Here is a 17468-nt window from a genome sequence, read left to right on the forward strand (position 1 = left end):
AGCAGTAGAGCAAAATGTATATCTCTAACTGCTCATATTAATAAGAGAAAGAAAAGATCAATGAATTGGGAATGCCATTTTAAAAACTAGAAAAAGAACACATAAAAATCTCCAACTAAACCCAAATTAGAAATACTAAAACTTAAAGGTGAAATCAATAAAAACAAATGTAAAAAAACTGAATTAATGAAGTTGAGAATTAGTTTATGGAAAAAAAATCAACAAAATTGACAAACCATTAGTTAATCTAATCAAAAAAAGAGAGAAGAAAAACAAATCACTAGCATTAATGATGAAAAGGGTGAATATGCAACCAATAAATATAGGAGATTCGTGATTTCATCTGTGTACTATCTTCTTTTTCTTTACATATGGAAGTGTTTGTTTGGTTTGGTTTTGTAAAATTTGGAATAAAAAAATAAATAAGAGAGATGCTTTGAAAAAAGGAAGAATAAACTACTCTGTGCCAGACAATGTATTAGGGATACATGAAATCATCCTTGCCCTCAAAGAACTTTTTTTCTATTGGAAAGATACAAAATGTACACAGAGAAATACATTCAAAATCATTTTTTCAGAGGTTGCAAGCACTGGGGTGTGAGGGGGGCCACTAATAACTCAAGAGAGTATCTAAAGAAGCTAGAGATTCAAAAAGTAGGGATGAGGAGGAAGAGCATATCTCCTTAAAGAGCCATGTACTGGGAACATTAAGTAGACAAATTCATCCACGATGTAGAATCTCAGAGGGAAAGTCGTGTGAAATAAACTTGGAAAAATAAACTGGAGGCAAACAAGATTCTGAATGCCTAAAATGCCAAAATGAAGAAATTTTTCGTTTTTCTTAAAGGTGACAGGGAACCACTAGGACTTCTTGAGCAGGGAAGTGATATGGTCAGAATTATATTTTAAGAAGATGATTTTTTTTCCCAGTAAATTAATTCTTTTTTACATTTTTACATTTACAAGAACAAACGTAAGGTACTCAAATCAACAAAATCCAGCAAATAAAGGAGGGTAAAGAGTCATAATGACTCTTCACTTATAAACATAAGTAACCAAAAATTAGTAATACCTTTCAACAGAAACAGAAATTAGAAAGAAGGAAATAATAAGTTTTGGGCATGTTGATATTAAGAGGCTTTTGGAATATCCAGGTAAAGATGACCAATAGGCAACTGGAGATATAGGACTGAATTTCAAGAAAGAGACAAGGGAGCCACAAAGAAAAGGGATCAAGATTGTATCTATGGCAGTGGGATTGAGTCATCAGAGAAGAAGGAAGCTACAGCACAGATGAGAAAGACTAAGTGCTGCCACAAACTGCCAAGGAAAATCATGAGGAACACGACACCTCCAAAGAGAATGTCTTTGACTCAAATCATGACCCATAATTGGATCCTTTCCTAAGCCGGAGATAAAGATCCTTGAAGAATATGAAAAAGAGCTCTTTAAAATGAGAATATGAGAATGAAAATTAAAAACAAGAATTTTCTGCAACATAAGGAGAAAGGAATAATCTTCACAAGGAAAAATAAAACTTCAGGATCTGTGCATAACATGGTTGATGGAGATGAAGCCTAATACAAAAAGTGATAGGGTCAGCCTAAGCTACTGGGGATTTGATTCCAATGCAAAAAATGCCCATAAGTTTAAAGCAAATTTTGAACAATAAAGGATTGAGAAAATAGAAAATAAAAAGGAGCAGGCAAAAATAGTAATGCTGACAATGTTGCTGTAAGACTAGAAGAGCTTTCAGTAAAGGATGACAGCAAAGAACTCAAAAGCCAAAAGAGGTGGAAAAGACAAGGCCAAGGACAAAAACCAGAGAAGTGGCAATAAACTATGTTGGGCCTTGCTTTTGTTCCTTATTTTTTTCTTTTTATAAAGAACTACATTTCAACATTCAGGTTATTTTTTCACTTTAGGAAATATCTTCAGCCAATCCATTCCCTAGTCATGAAAATATACCATGCTATATTTTTCTACATTTATTTATAGTTTATCAGAAAGAATGAATAATATTTTCCCTTTTTTTGTTGTTCAAGATCTCTTCCACAAAATGACTAATATGGAAAAGTTTTTTACATGATTGCATATGTGAAATCTATATCAAACTGCTTACTGTCTAAGGGAGGGGAAAGGGAAAGGAGGCTGGGAATGAGGAAGAGAAAAGTTCTTTTAAAAACTAATGCTAAAAATTGTTTTTACATTTAATTGAGGGAAAAATAAAGTTATTTAAAAAATAAAATAATAAAAGCTTTCTAGCATAAAACTGGGGGGAAAGGATGAATAAAAAAAGGATGAAAAAGGTCAAATGAAAGGATGGGGGAGGAGAGAGACAATGTGAGAGAAAAAGAGGGGAAAGGAAGAGAAAGACCAGGCTGAAAGGAGGCAGAAGGGTATGGAGGAGTTAGAGACAGAGATTCAAAGAAGTAGACAGGCAGACAGACAAAGGCACTTAATGGGGGGAATTAAAATACAGGTCAGACCCTGGCCTCAAGGAACTTACATTCTAAAAAGGGAAGACAGTCAGAAGTGGATTTGGGAGTCATCTGCTAAGAGTTGATATTTGAGATTCATCAAAGGAGAGAGGACAGAGGAAAAAAAAGGCAAGAGCCCAAAACAGAATCCTGGGGTACTCATACCCATAGGGAGTCATGGATGCTGATCCTGAAAAGGAGAGATTGAAAAGGATCAGTCCAAGAAGTAGAAAGTACCATGACAGGAGCCTCATGAAATCACAAGGAGGAAAAAGTACCAGAAAGAATGTCTACTATGAAAGGACCGTTGATGTTAGTAATTTTTCAGTCAAATAGTGGAAAAAGTGAACAGGATATAAAACAGTGGTGATAATGAGTACACAGTTTTTCATAGGAGTTTGGCTGAAACAAGGACAGACATAAAGCTTTCATTTGAAGAGATGCTAAGTTCAAGTGTAGTTCTGTTTAAGAATGGGGGAAATTTGGGCATATTTGATAGGCTCAAGGAAGAAGCCACTGAGAAAGCCATAAGTAGAAGCTGAGAAATAGGGATAGAGCTCAGTCAAAGGGATAAGCTTTTGGAGAAGATGGGAGGAGTTAGAATGAAAAGAACAAGAAGAGAAGTTGACTTTGGCAAAGAGAAAGGCAACTTCATCCCTGAAGCTAAAGCAAAGGAGAAAAAAAAAACGGAGGGGAGGGGGAGGCAGGGAATGATGCTAATGTGATCAAAATGTAGAATTGGGAGAATGAGTGTTTTCAGGCACATGGGCTCATTTTTTTAGTGAAGTTATGAGGCAAAGTCCTCTGACTGACAAGAAAAATGTTGCCATAGGTGGCTTGAGAAGAGAAGAAAAAAAGGTCTAAAATAGGTGCTCTGAGAAGTAATCAAGACAGTAAAAAGACTGGCATGAAGCACACAAGGTCCAGTTAACAAATTTGTAGTAGACCCTGTTGGAGCAACTGTGTAGATTCAGGGTAGTGGTGATGACCTGGGGAAAAAGAGGGGCAGTTTTGATGAGGATAGAGAATAGGTTAAAGAGGAGTAAAAGCAAAGGAAACTAGAAGAACAGGAGATTATTATCAGATACAGGAGTTTCAGATTGCAGAAATGGAAGACCTCTGGTGGGTTAATTGGAGAATGGTAGTGTTCCTGATATAAAAAGAGAAGTTTAGGGTCACTCAGTCAGTCAATAAGCATTTATGAAACACCAATACCAGTCATTGAGCTAAGGGCTGGTAATAAGAAGTGCAAAGGCAGTCCCTACCCCTGAGAAACTCAAAAAACAATAGGGGAGACAAGTTAACAATTATGTACAAACAAATTATATAGAGGATAAATAAAAATAATTAACATACTAGGGAGAAAGATGAAGAATCCCATTTCAGATACAATGAATTAGTGATACCTATGGAGATATCCAGAATAAAAACACATAAATATTCAATATTTTCTAGGGATAGATATGGACATTGGAAACAAAACACAAAATTCCTCTGTCGTTAACAGCCCTTCACAGTCTTGCTCCAATCTATTTTTCCAGGTTGACTTAGTAGTACACATTCACCTATGTTACAATTCAGCCAACTGACCTATTTACTATTACAAGTACACTACAGTACATCTGCTAAGTCAGTATCTTTCTTGGCATAGGCTGGCCTCCAAGCCTAGAATGCTCTCCTCATGTCATCTCCAACTTGTAGAATCCCTAGATTTCTTCAAAGTACAGCTCTGGTTCTGATTCCTACAGGAGACCTTTTCTGATAACTCCCATGTGTTAGTATTCCTGCTACCCAGAAATCACCATAAATCTATCTATACAGAAGATGTTTCTTCCCAATAGAACACGAACCACTTAGAAGTAGGGACTGTTTCATTTTTGCATTTGCATCCTCAAGGCCTAGCACAATACCAGGCACATAACAGATACTCAATAAATGTTTACTGAACTGTTGAATCTATAGAGAGAAAAATTTAGCCCATAGGAGTTAATGAGATTGCCACCTGAGAGAGTTTAAAGAAAGAACTGAGCAGAGTCCTGCCAGGATCCTTACTGACACTGATATATAGAGCAAAAAGTGAGATGGATTAAGAAACTAGCAGAAGAGGAGGAAGAGGGGAGGGGGACGGGAAGGAGGAGAGAGAGAGAGAGAGAGAGAGAGAGAGAGAGAATAACAACCAAAGACAGACAGGGAGCCATTAGAGAAAGAAAATTTAAAACGAGAGGAGTGACCAATGTAGCAAGTTCTAGGAAGAGGGAGGAATCCTAGACTCCATTCCTGGACAACCTATCTAAAACTATAATATACTATACCTCAGTTGAATATTAACTTTCTGATCTCAAGTCCCAACTCAGGTGCACTAGTTTTCTCACATTCCTGACTTTTAATATTAGATCCAAGAGATTTGCAGCAACTAACTAATTCTATTTGAATTTCTCATAAACTAGCAAAATTGAGGGATGCCATATTATTTAAAATTCAGTGGATCTGAAACATTTAAAAGGAAATTCATTGGGTATACTTGCAACTAATACATGAAGAGACTATGATTACCATGTTAAGATATAAATCAGGGCAATTTTATGGGGAAATGAAGATAAACATGGAATTTTTCATAGGATCATAAATCTAGGATTAGAAAGGACCTCAGAAGACATCTAATCTAACTCCCACATTTTGTACTTGAGGAAATGTGTAATGGGTACTCAAAACAAATACTTCATACATTTCCTTTTCCTCTCCCCAACAAAAGTTCATTTAAAAAATAAAACCAAATACTTCACCTTGGTTTAATTGTTTCAGAATTTTTAATATCTCTTTATGGGCATTATTACAGTATTATTTATTGAAAAGGGAACAATCAAGGAAAAGGAGCATCATGGTAGTGCTGCATCACTTGCTAGGCCCTCCTAAGTAAATGGGTTGCTAGATGCTAGGAAACGGAAGCTACAGTGGATATTTTTGAAAGACAGGTATATATGTAAGGGAGTAGGGCAAAAAAAGTACTCAAGAAGTATCATATACTTTGGACTTCGAGGGCTTCCTGTTTCTTAATTAATTACTAACTAATCTTCCACACAACATTCCTAAGTGAAAAACATTTTCATGGGTTTAGGGAAAACCTAAAAATTAAAACAGTTTTTTTCTCATGGCATCTCAGCTACAATCACTAACTAAGAAGGTCCTACCCTGATGACAATATATTTAAAGAAAAGGCACTAGTGCTAAGGGAAAAAAGTAGCCATTGCTAACTGATAGTCATTTCTGTTCTCTAAAACAGTGACCATGATCCTCTGGCATCAAAGCAAATAAGACATCTGCAGCAATAATCTGAAATATGCATTCAAATTTAGAAAATGAACAAGGAGGAAAGGTGATAAGAATTGCAGCGACATTAAAAAGACATTGCCTGCATAGCAAAATGAGACAAAAACTGATCACAAATATGAGCAGGTCTGGCAAGCAAGAGCTTTTCAGTTTCTAGGGAAAACAAATAAATTGTTAGCATTCAAGAAATAAAACTTTAGAGAAAACTAGTGAAATAAAAGCAAATGCCTGGTCACGTCTTTAACAAAAAAAAATCAATAAGCAAGCAGGTTTTCGAAAGGAGTGAGGGAATAAGGTTCACAATTGCAATAAAAATTTTACCTATGAGGAATAATTCAAATATCAAACATCTATAGTGGTTTCATCAAGGCTCAAAACTAATAATAAATATAACAAAAATTCTCCAAATGGTAGAAGGCCAGAACCCCGGCTGAAGGGAATAAGATGCCTAGGCTATCTAGTTACTAACAGAGAAGGAAGCTACTGTTAGTAGCTTACATTTTCCATTGTTAGATTTAACTGAAGCATAGTGCCTAGACAATATAAGAGATATGGTGCATTCGTAGCTTTGCCATGGTAGAATCAATAGTGGAATAAGAGTCAGAAGCTGAGTTCAAATGTAGCCTCAACATTTATAAGCTGTGTAAATTGAGACAAACCAATTTCTCAGTCTTAATTTCCTCATCTGTGAGGTGGGGATAGCAGTATCTATAGAGACAAGCTCCCAGAATTGTTGTAGGGCTCAGAGGAAAAAATATGTAAAGCATATATATGCAAATGGAAAGCTTTATATAGATTAACCTAGTTTCATTAGTATATATCTCATGGTACTTTTTCATACTTTACAGGCACCATAATGAATAACTCCAACTCCTCAACCCCCAAATCCAGTGTTTTTACAAAGTTTAACATAGCAGTAAGAATCAGGTTTCCACATAACAAGTACAAGATCATACTAATTAAATGCGTGTGTATGCTGAGAATTCTAGTTCTCTTGCTAATATTAGCCTTAAAATGAACCATTTCTTTACCAGTCTAGAAAGAAAAGCAATTTTAGCTGAGATACCTAGAAAAAAACAAATTGTATTTATTTTACTGCCCTGATATCTCCTTAAAAGGAATAGATTAATAAAGAACTAATACATACCCTAAAGTTTCTTGTGTCTATCTTCCAAGCTGTTCTAAATATACTCTCAATATTTAATAAAAAAAATAAGCCCCTAAAAGTAAAAATCTAAGTAATAATAGATGAGGAAAAAGTAAATAAATATACTTGCCATAAACCAAGCTAGAAAAACATTTGATGCTTTTAAATAATTATAAGAAACAAATGGGGCTTTGTCTTTTACTTTTAAAAACAAATTTTTTAATCTACTAAGTAACACAAAAGAACTAATTAATTGTAAATAAAAAACTGAAGGGAAAAACAAATGTATCTAAGTGGGCAGAACAGAAAGCAGGCCATCACAAAGATTAGTAGTCAACCGGTTTATGGATGTTATGCTAAAAACCAGAGCACCTGCTAAATTTCAGAGGTACCAAAACACCACTAGGCTTAAAAAAAACTGTGACTAGAATAACATACATTATTAAAAAACAATAAAGATTAAATTTAGAGAAAGGAAAACAATTGCTGAGGAGAAATAAGCAGAAAGGGTGATTCAAAAAGCAAGAGAAACTTTAAAAAGAGAAAATCTACAGTCAGGGGTAAAAAAAAGAAATGTTAGTAGAAGTCATAAAGAGATATCATATCAGAGAGGAGGATTCCCTTTCTTTACACAACTTTCACCTGGAAATTACATCTGAAAAGCAAGGTTGAATTTTTATTAGTTATGGGTACAATTCAAGTCACAGGTATGATTCAAGTCAAGAGTTTACTAACAAGAGTGATCAATGAATGAGGGAATTATTACAGGTTTTCCACAAGTCATAGCTAAAACTAAGTTACAGTATCTAAAATGGAACATAAAAAGTTACAAAATGTCTGATTATAAAGAGAGAATAGAAATCACGTAGAAATGTTTTTTTTTCACTGATCTATCGAGACAGATATGTACAAAACACAGAAGTCTTATTACTCAGGAATTACCATGTAAATTTGAAAATGATTTAACCAAGAATAGTCATTTCTGTACAAAAATAGAGGCCATTAACTTTAAACTTATAGCTAAATATCAGATTCTGGATTTATCAAAAGAAATGCTTTAGGTACTTAAAGAGAAATACATTATATTCTTTTTTTCTTGTTTAGTTTTGATAAACTAAGAGTAGTTCTTAAAATGGAATAATTTAACAATGAGCTGGCCTATTTTCTCTTTCCCTTTTTTCCTATTCTCCATGCAAAATAATTTGTTCCAAAAAAGTTATATGATAATATTATTTTTACCCAAAACTATTAGTATTACTTGCAAATAACAATTCTGATTTTTATAAGACTAACGTATCAGAGTTTGTCTTAATATCAGATAGCTATAATGATTTATAGTTTTGAATTTTAGGGGTTTTATCATAGCTTTCAAATGAATTTAAGTTCCCAATTATAAAAGTTACCCACAATTCTCACAGTAATGACATAAAAATTATCCTTAGACAGCAGACCTCAAATTTTCTTCTTCAGAGACAGATATCCTATTCACTTAATAATTAACTCTGAAATATTTTGCATAATAACTCACCATGGAATATTTAAAAGCATAAAAAATGCCACTATGGAAGCACAAAGTAAAAACGGTTTTGTGTTTTCATTCATATTCTGTTTCACCAGGACACAAAGAAAAATCTGTGAAGACAACTAAAGAATTATTCTCTACCTTATTGAAGAGACATGCTTTAAAATTAAAAACCATGAACAAATCTATCTACAAAATAATTCATTTTTTATATCAAACAGCTGCAGACCTTGTAATTGAAATAATGTGTCTAAGGTTACAAATGAAAAGTGTTAGGTATCATTCTTGAAGTGACAGATTAAGTTCCTAATCCTGTTATGGTAATGGCCACATTTGTAGTTTAACATAAATTAAGACCTTAATTATATTTGTGGCTATTTTAAACAAAATAACAAATTCCTTTGTACCTGTGAATGTAATTTATAGCAAAGCCAGGTTCATTTTCCAAGCCAATCTATTTCCCACTGCAGAAGAACCCTGTTATAATGGTATAATGTAATTCTTGTTGTAGAATGTTGAAGGAGTAGATTCGCTGGTAGCACAGAGGAGGTTTTGAAGATAAATGAAGATGCTATTCATTCAGGGGTAATTTCATCTTAGAACTATATGAAAGATGTTTCACTCACATGTGGTAGCTGTATGGCCTGGAATTTAAGTGTATTTTCGGCTCAAATGTAATGCTGCTAGATCGATTATGTTGATACTGTATATCTAATAATGAAGAATTCTAGCCTTTTTCTGTTTAAAAAATGGGCTGTCATTTTTTCATTTCACTACTGTGTCTTTATTGTTCTTTTTACTGCAACAAATTAAAATTTGGCTTGCTGTTTACTTCATAAACAAAAAGTATACAGCTGGTAATATAACTGAAAAGTCTCTAGGAATTCTTGACCATGAAAATCCATTTTTCATAGAAATAATCACATGGTTGTTTGAGGAAGTCTTTGCAAAGTCTTTAGTTTTACATTTCAGTAACCTCTTAGAATCTGATATGTAAATTTTAAATCATTGTTCACACATAGTAAGGAAAAGAGAATTATCTGTTAAATTAGATTCTATACATAATAAAAAATATCTAAGCACAAAGGCTCAGTATTTTTTAACAAAATTCATATTATACATTTAAATCAACCCAAGGCCAAATCCTATTTGCCTCAGATTCCTTATCTGTAAATTGAGCTGGAGAAGAAAATGGCAAACCACTCCAGTATCTTTGTCAGGAAAACCCCAAGTGGGGTCACGAAGAGCCAAACACAACTGAAATTATTCAAAAATGTTTGTTATATCAGATATGCAAATATGATATAATAAACACTACTTCAGCTTAAGTGAAAACAAACAGAAAGCCTTCATTTAGGAACTCTAATAACACTTGAAAAGATGTAAAAACCCCTACTTTATTGAAATTCTTCTTGAAGCCTCTTTAGTTCTTCTATTCCTATTCCCTTCCCAACATACTACCAATAAGAGGATGAATATTTTTAAAGATTTTAGGTGCCTGACAAAACAATTTCTTTTCTTTAGGAAGCAATTAGGGAGTTTGTGGGAAGAGACAGACTGAAGAAGAAAAGAGTCAGGGAAGTAATGGGTAACTTGGGGAGCGGGGTGGGTATTAATTTTATCCAAAAGACAAGTGGTTCTTTTTTATTTTCAGAAAGTTATATCAAATTTTATCAATATTTTAATGTAATTTTATATTATTGGCTCCTACTATTAAATATGTTAATTTATATTAATGAGGGATGTCAGGCTAACCTCTGCCCTTAGTTGGGATGTATACACCCCTGTACTTCCTATGAAAATCTTATTTAAAGTGGAAAGGCACTTGACCAATGAAGGTCAGTGTAGAAATCTGAAAATATCCTCTCAGAAATTTTTCATTTGTCTACTGGGTTCTTCTGAATGTCATGGCATAAGTTTATAGAATTGATAAATACATGTTGTAAATCATTTCAATAAAAGTTATTGTTGATTTCTACAAACTCCTTCTCTAAAATGTTGGTGCCCCCTTAATGTACACATGCAGTGATAGAAATCAGGACAATTCTAGAAATGATCATGAGAATCTGTTTGACTAGCTGGAGAACTGTCAATCTGACCACTGAGTATCAGTTAAGAAATGACCAGTGATTAAAATAAAAGCAACCAATAATGGTGAACCATTAGAATACAACCATTTCACCACCAATTAATGTGTCAACAAAAAGGCACATTTTGCTGAAAGGAAAAAAGCAAGACTCAGCTATTTCTTTATCGGCAGGTCTGACATGTTCATGTTCATGGCCCTGCATTAATAGGGACTATAAAAATGCTGACTTTTTTAAAAAAACAATTCAACTGACTAATACAAGGTAAAGAGTTAGTTCCTGTTGACATCTCCCTTTCCTTTTTGGAGTCAGAGTATTTATTTTTTCAGAAAGTACAAAGAAAGAAGAAACTGCTAAGTGGGTCATTAGCTTTTTTTCCTCTCTAAACTTAAAAACTCATCAAAGAAAAAGTTTACATTACAAATGTAAAAATACCTTTGCTATACTGTTGGATTTGTTTTTTAAGTTCAGGCACACTGAGCAATCCTCATCTAGTCTATGTTCAAATCCCTTTGAGTATTATTATTCAAGAACTGTTTAAATAGATTTTCAGGTTCAAATTAATAACAGGATAAAAACAATATCTTAAAACATTGCATTTTCATCCCACCATACTCTGTTAACGCACAACATAGAAATGTTTTCTGTTCAACAAAAGTTATTTATTCAAAACCTAAATAACACTACTTTCATTTTTAAAGTACTTTTCATGTTTTCAAAGAGATTTCCTACCTATGATTTAATCTGAGCCTGATAACAGACCTTTGAGGTAGGCTGAAACCATATTATGCCTATTTGACAGATGAGGAAAATGAAAGATATTGTACTAAATACCTTTCAATGCTACAAATTGAATAATAAATACAATAAATAATAATAAATATAATAAACACAAAGCAGTTATAGTATTTTATAGGTCAAAAATTAATGTTCCCCAAATCCATTGGATAAATATGCAAAGGCTTCTTATAGCTTAAAAAAATTGGTGTAGCATCCATTTTTAATGTTCGTGAATATATATGAATGAATGAATGAATGAATGAATGAATGAATGAATGAATAGGAAGCTAGGAAAGATATTTATTTCCATCAACAGAAATCCTTCATCCCTCTAACTGCTACCTTTGGGCTATCTCACTACATACTTCCATAAAAACATGAAGAGAATAAGGAAAAAACATAGTAATTCAGTGGTGTCCATTTTTCAACCAAAAAAGCAACCAACTCCTAACATTTGTGGAACTTAGTACTTTGAAAAAAACATATATATAGAAAGAGAGAGGGAAAACACCCTAAAGAATTTAGTTTTACTAAAGTAAACCTCTGAAAGCTATTTATTCATCGATCTTTCTAAATCAACAGGCTTAAGTGAATAAAGGATGATTTTTTTTACTACTACTAACAGCATGCCTGTATACTATACTTTAAAGTCTTTACAAAACTTTTCTTTATAGACAACATTGTAAAGTAGATATCAGTCTTATTATACCTATTTTACATATGTGAGAATTGAAGTTGAGAGAGAAGAAATGACTTGCCTACAGTCACAGAGATAATATAAGTTCTGAGACATAACTGAAACCCAATGCTGAGAAAATAGGATCTACCTCATTTTTCATTATCAATAGTATTTTATCCATACATAACTCAGATTGCATTGTTTGTCAGCTCGGTGGGGGGGTAGGAGGAGAGAAAGGAGGGAGACAACATGGATCATGTAACTTTGGAAAACTTGTATGAAAATGTATTAAAAATTTTTTTTAATTTAAAAAAAAATTTTTAAAGGCAAGTCAAAAGTATTTTCTCCAAAGTGAGTTTCAACCCAGAGGAAAAATGGCAGCAATGTACCATAAATGGATCTAGTGTGTATGTCGTTCTCTGTCTCTCTCTCCTTCCTCCCTTCTCCTTTTCCTCTTCCCCGCTTCTCCTTCCTCTTCCTTTCCCACCGCCCTCCATCGACCAAAAGAACCTACAAATTCTAAGGTACTAAATAAATGGCTATTTGAATCAACACCCAAGGATTGTTTCTTAGCAGGTATCCAGATGAATCACATCAATGTCATGGGGATGGAGGGGAAGTACAATATTATGAGGGAAGAATATGCTAGGGAAGATTCTAATTTCCTTTTAAACTGAAATCTTAAAAATAATCTGACCACAGCAGTTTTACAGGTAGAATAAATACCAAGTCTATGTGGTAAGTGGAATTTAAATTTCCTGATGGTTAAACTGGCAGACTATTAAAAAAAGTTGATGTTTGATAGTTTGTTATCATTTGGAAAATAATTAGGCATTTTATGGATACCTGTCATATTGTTTTAATCAGTTTTGCACATCACAAGTGAGTAGCTTTACTGACTCTTCTAAACCAATCCTGTTCTACTCTACAGAAGAAAATTACTCCATAAAGTTTAAATCAGATATCTGCAAAAGTCACATTTATAGTCATGGCTACTATCAGCTGTCAAGCCAAAGAATATTGAAGAAAAACAAGAATTTTTAATATATTCTAGTTAATTTATCATCTAAGTGACACGTGTAGGATAACAAAATTAAAATGGTAAAATGGTTAAGTAAAATTCTACATTTAAAAAGTAACCTTTTTTCTTGTTTGGTTTTGAATCAAAACTGATTTTTTTTAAAAGAGTAGGCCCAGTGCTCAAAATAGAGAAGCAGGAAAATATAAATGGCTGGATAAAATCAACATTAAGATCAAGTTATCAAACATTCAGAAAAAATGCTTATTTCTCTCTATTTAAAAGGATTATTTAAGATATATAACAACATAAGAAACACTGCCATCTTGGGATTTTTCTAAATAAACATATTTATTCATTTATTTCAACATAAAATACATTTGTACTAAAATGTACTGTAATATTTTCAAAGATGCTATTCGTTGGCTAAAATATTCATTCACTATTAGCAAGGACAAGAGTCTTTTTACATATGAAAAGTAAAAAGCATAATGTTTTACTTATCAACAATCTTCTGTCAGTTATAAGCCAAAGTAGATTATCAGTGTGATAGAAATAAAGTTATAAAAGTCTCAATTGGAATACATGTGGACTTTATGAAGTCTCTATATTGTAATTGAAATCCTGTTAGTTAAGATGATGGAATATAAAATACTGATTTCAAATGAGAATACATTACAAACAGTCAATTGAGAAGTTCCACTCATCCAAAAAATTACATATGCAAATGAAATATATTAATTAGCATGTCAGTACATAAAACTTTTAGAACATATTTAAACGCATACTTTGAGTTCTTAAAAGAAAAGAATATAATTTTTTTAATGAAAGAATTATATAATTTTTTGTATTCACACATGTATACCCAAATACCCTTTTTACTTTTCATTCTCTAAAGAATGCTTCCTTTCATCTTAAGTTTCTCATATTAGCTTGTTAGTCATCTTTTACTTTTTTGAAAATATTTTTACTTGATCATTTTAAACTACTCAATCCAACTAAATGGGACTGAACCTAAAAACAAAATATTGTCATTTGCATTAACCTACATTTGTGAAACTCTTTCCTTCTTAATAAGTTTTTTGTATAAGTACACAATTTCAGTATAGTATCCTTTTCAAAGTACAGTCTAAGGATTATGTAGCCATTGATCTTTTCCCATATAATTTTAATATCCAACAATTTGTGATCAATAGCCCTATCCTGAAGACTTATAAATGAATAGTTTCTTCAAGAAATTGGATTAAAGACAGAAGGAAAATGAAGATGTCTAAAACTAAAGATGTCTAAACTACTAATCACACATTTAATCTTTGTAACTATTACCATAAGAAAACATGATCACACCACATTCCAACTTAAAATGAAGTAAATTTTCAAGAGAAATGTAATACCTCCATTTAAAATAAATATTTACCTGCACAGCAAGAGAAGAAGCATTATCAGAAAGCAAAATTTGTTCCCCTGTAGGAAGAAAATGAAAGGATGTCCATTTAAAAATGTGGCTTCTAAATTAGTAAAACAGTCATTTTTTATAAAAATTAACTTTGGCTCTCTTTTGTAAGAAAAAATAATTGCACACCAATATCATTGTGTAATTACAGCAGTGCTATTATGTGATGATGGTTTTCGGCTATATTACCTATGTACGAATATAAAATGTAACAAGATCATTTCTTCAGAACTGCTTTATCATGTATCTTATCAGATATACATACACACACATATGTAATTAGAAATCCCTCCTTCAAAAAAATATTTGTTTTAAATTTTCTAGGATAATTTCTTTGTACTCAATCAAAATTAAGTAAAATAGCAGTATCTGCTCACAACTCTAGTTAAAAGTAAAAGCATTCAGAATCCTATAAAACCAGCTTGCAGTTAATATTGCACAGTGTGTCTAGGTCTGTCACACAAAAGAAAGATGACAAGTTCGCTGCAATAAAAATTCCATGCTTAGAAGACTAGGGCCGCTGCCTATTAGTCTTCATTACTTTGCAGTCTTCTGACAACTGTAGCAGGCTGCTGAGCCCCAAATGGGGTCCATAATGTGATCTGATGATATATGAAGAGCTGCTAAAGGGAGCCTGAACCATCCTAGCCTATACATTTTAACAGTTCCTTTTTACTGAGAGCCCACTTTACCACAAGACTTCAAAAATCTGCTGCCTCAGCTATTGGTGCAGTAAATCTGCCAACGGTGCCTGCAACCACATCATTTTACACTGCCTACAGCAGCCAATATAATGAGTCAATAATAAACCAAGGACCTTATAAGCCATGAATACTTGGTTTGTATTGGCAAATGCAAGTTTAGCTAAAACTTATTCTTAAGACAAATAGTATAAGGGAGTCCCCCTCTTAATGTTCTGCTTCTCTCTGCTGTCAATCGTTACTGAATAAGGTTTCTTTTAAATACAGTTTAATAGGAAGTCATTCTTAATTGAAGAAATAAAGCACCCACCTTTCAGCTGCTGATAAAGTGTAGCATTTTCAGGCCAAGGTTCTGTAGCTGTAGGAAAAAAAATAAAGTTGGAATTATACACACACAGAAAAAAATAGTCCACAAACCAAATTAATGAATAGGTATTTGCCTGTAACAGTGAGTTGCCATGGTTACCTTAAATATGGTAAACTTTCACTACACGGACTTCTAGGTGATAAGATGAGAAGCATATGGAATGGGGGATCTTATATTCAAAAATTAAAATAATTTTTAAAGATCTATATGAATATTCTCATCCTCATAAAAATCACTTTGTAGCTTCTTTCAATCAGATCCATATGAAAAGAAGAAATGCATCATACCAGGCTACATATTTTTTCCCATTGTCTCTGGACAACAGTATATTGAAATAAAAAAGAATCCTTCTATAATATGCTAGAATACTTCATGGTCCTCACAGCTCACAAAAACAAGCTAAGACAAGCAGAAACAGTATGATGAAGCAACATGTAACCACAAAGTAAAACATAAATAGTAAAGATCATTTTAAGTCTGAATTCAACCTTTGCCTTATTCCTTTATAATCTCTTTTATGATGACCTGTGAAAGCCAAATTATAAAAAGAAAACATTAAAAGCAAACTGCATCCAGAAAACTGGGAATATCCATGATGATACAATCACTTAAGTAAGATTATAAATATTGCTGACAAGACACTAACAGATTGTTTTAAATTCTCATTTCTAATCATAGCAACTATAGCAAAAAATAGCCACTGCAGGTAAAAGAGTGAAGTTAAAGGATTATTTTTTAAGGTTATATACTTCAAAAGCATTTTTTTAACCCTTACCTTCTGTCTTAGTATCAAATCTTAGAAGAGCAGCAAGAGCTAGGCAATGAGCTAAGAAATGCCTGAGGTCAAATTTGAAACCAGGTCCTCTATTGTGCTACCTAACTTCCCCCCTTCAATGGCATCTTAACGAGCAATTTCTTATTATTCATGTGCTAGTCTTGACAATATACCCAACAAATTCTGATTTTTGTTATTTAGTACTAATTGATTTGTCTTGGGAAACATTATGTCTCTAGGAATTATTTTTAAATCTGATGAAGATTTATGACAAAAGTAAACCCATTCTGGTTCAAAAAAAAAAATTACATTTGATTTAGTTGGAAGGTTTCAGGTTTGTTTGTTTTATGGGAAAATGTTATAACATTATTGTATGACTGAGGAGTTTAGGGTTAATTTTAAAAATAATTCTAGGTCAAGTGCAAAATAAACTTAAAAACTGTAATATATAGTTCTGCATAAGGGTTTGGAGAAGGAGGTTAGGGGAGGAGGAGCAAGGAGGGCCTGAACTGGTTGATTTCACCAGTAGAGGAGATTCCCAGCAAAAAGACCTCTATTAATGCAGATGGGTACTGGTTCTACAACTTAGAGAAAAGCTAATTAATTGACTGTCCTGCCCAGAGTCAAATAGCATGTCAGAGAAGCAGGACTTGAACTCTTGACTGACCACAGCCAGATCTCTATCCACCACACCATGCTGCCTCTCCTTACTATTTATATAGGTTATTATGCAAAATATTTTACTTATTATATAAATATCATGTAAAATATTATCCAAAATTTTAATAGCTGCTATTTCACTTCACATACTAGACTTATATAGACACATCATAAATACAGGTAATTTTACTCATTTTATAACTCACTCATAAAAATTCTTATAAATAAAAACCCTGAATATGAATTTTTAAACTAAATTCTTTGAAGTTTATCATAAATTTTTTAAATCACTAAAACCTCAAATAACCAGAATGCAATAATCCTGAATTGTTTTCCAAGCTCCATTTTCATGAGCTGTCCTGACTGCTACTGCTACTACTCAATCCTGACTAGGCTCCATGCATGGAAAACTCTCCCAGATATTAGAATTCCTGGACTCTTCAATACTCAAGTGCCACCTGCTCCAGAAACC

At 32.9% G+C, this 17468-nt stretch overlaps 1 protein-coding gene across 1 annotated transcript in view; it reads right to left on the minus strand.

The window, feature by feature from the left end:
• The window catches only part of MTX2 (metaxin 2), a 104958-nt gene that overhangs the window by 51580 nt on the left and 35910 nt on the right, over positions 1-17468 (minus strand). The window contains exons 2-3 of the mRNA XM_044669762.1: positions 15505-15552; positions 14458-14504 (exon numbers count right to left, since the gene is read on the minus strand). Coding sequence (XP_044525697.1) covers positions 14458-14504; positions 15505-15552 — 95 coding nt within the window. The remainder of the gene's footprint in view (positions 1-14457; positions 14505-15504; positions 15553-17468) is intronic.

Source organism: Gracilinanus agilis, chromosome 3 (assembly GCF_016433145.1).
Source record: "Gracilinanus agilis isolate LMUSP501 chromosome 3, AgileGrace, whole genome shotgun sequence".
In the NCBI taxonomy this organism is placed as follows: domain Eukaryota; kingdom Metazoa; phylum Chordata; class Mammalia; order Didelphimorphia; family Didelphidae; genus Gracilinanus; species Gracilinanus agilis.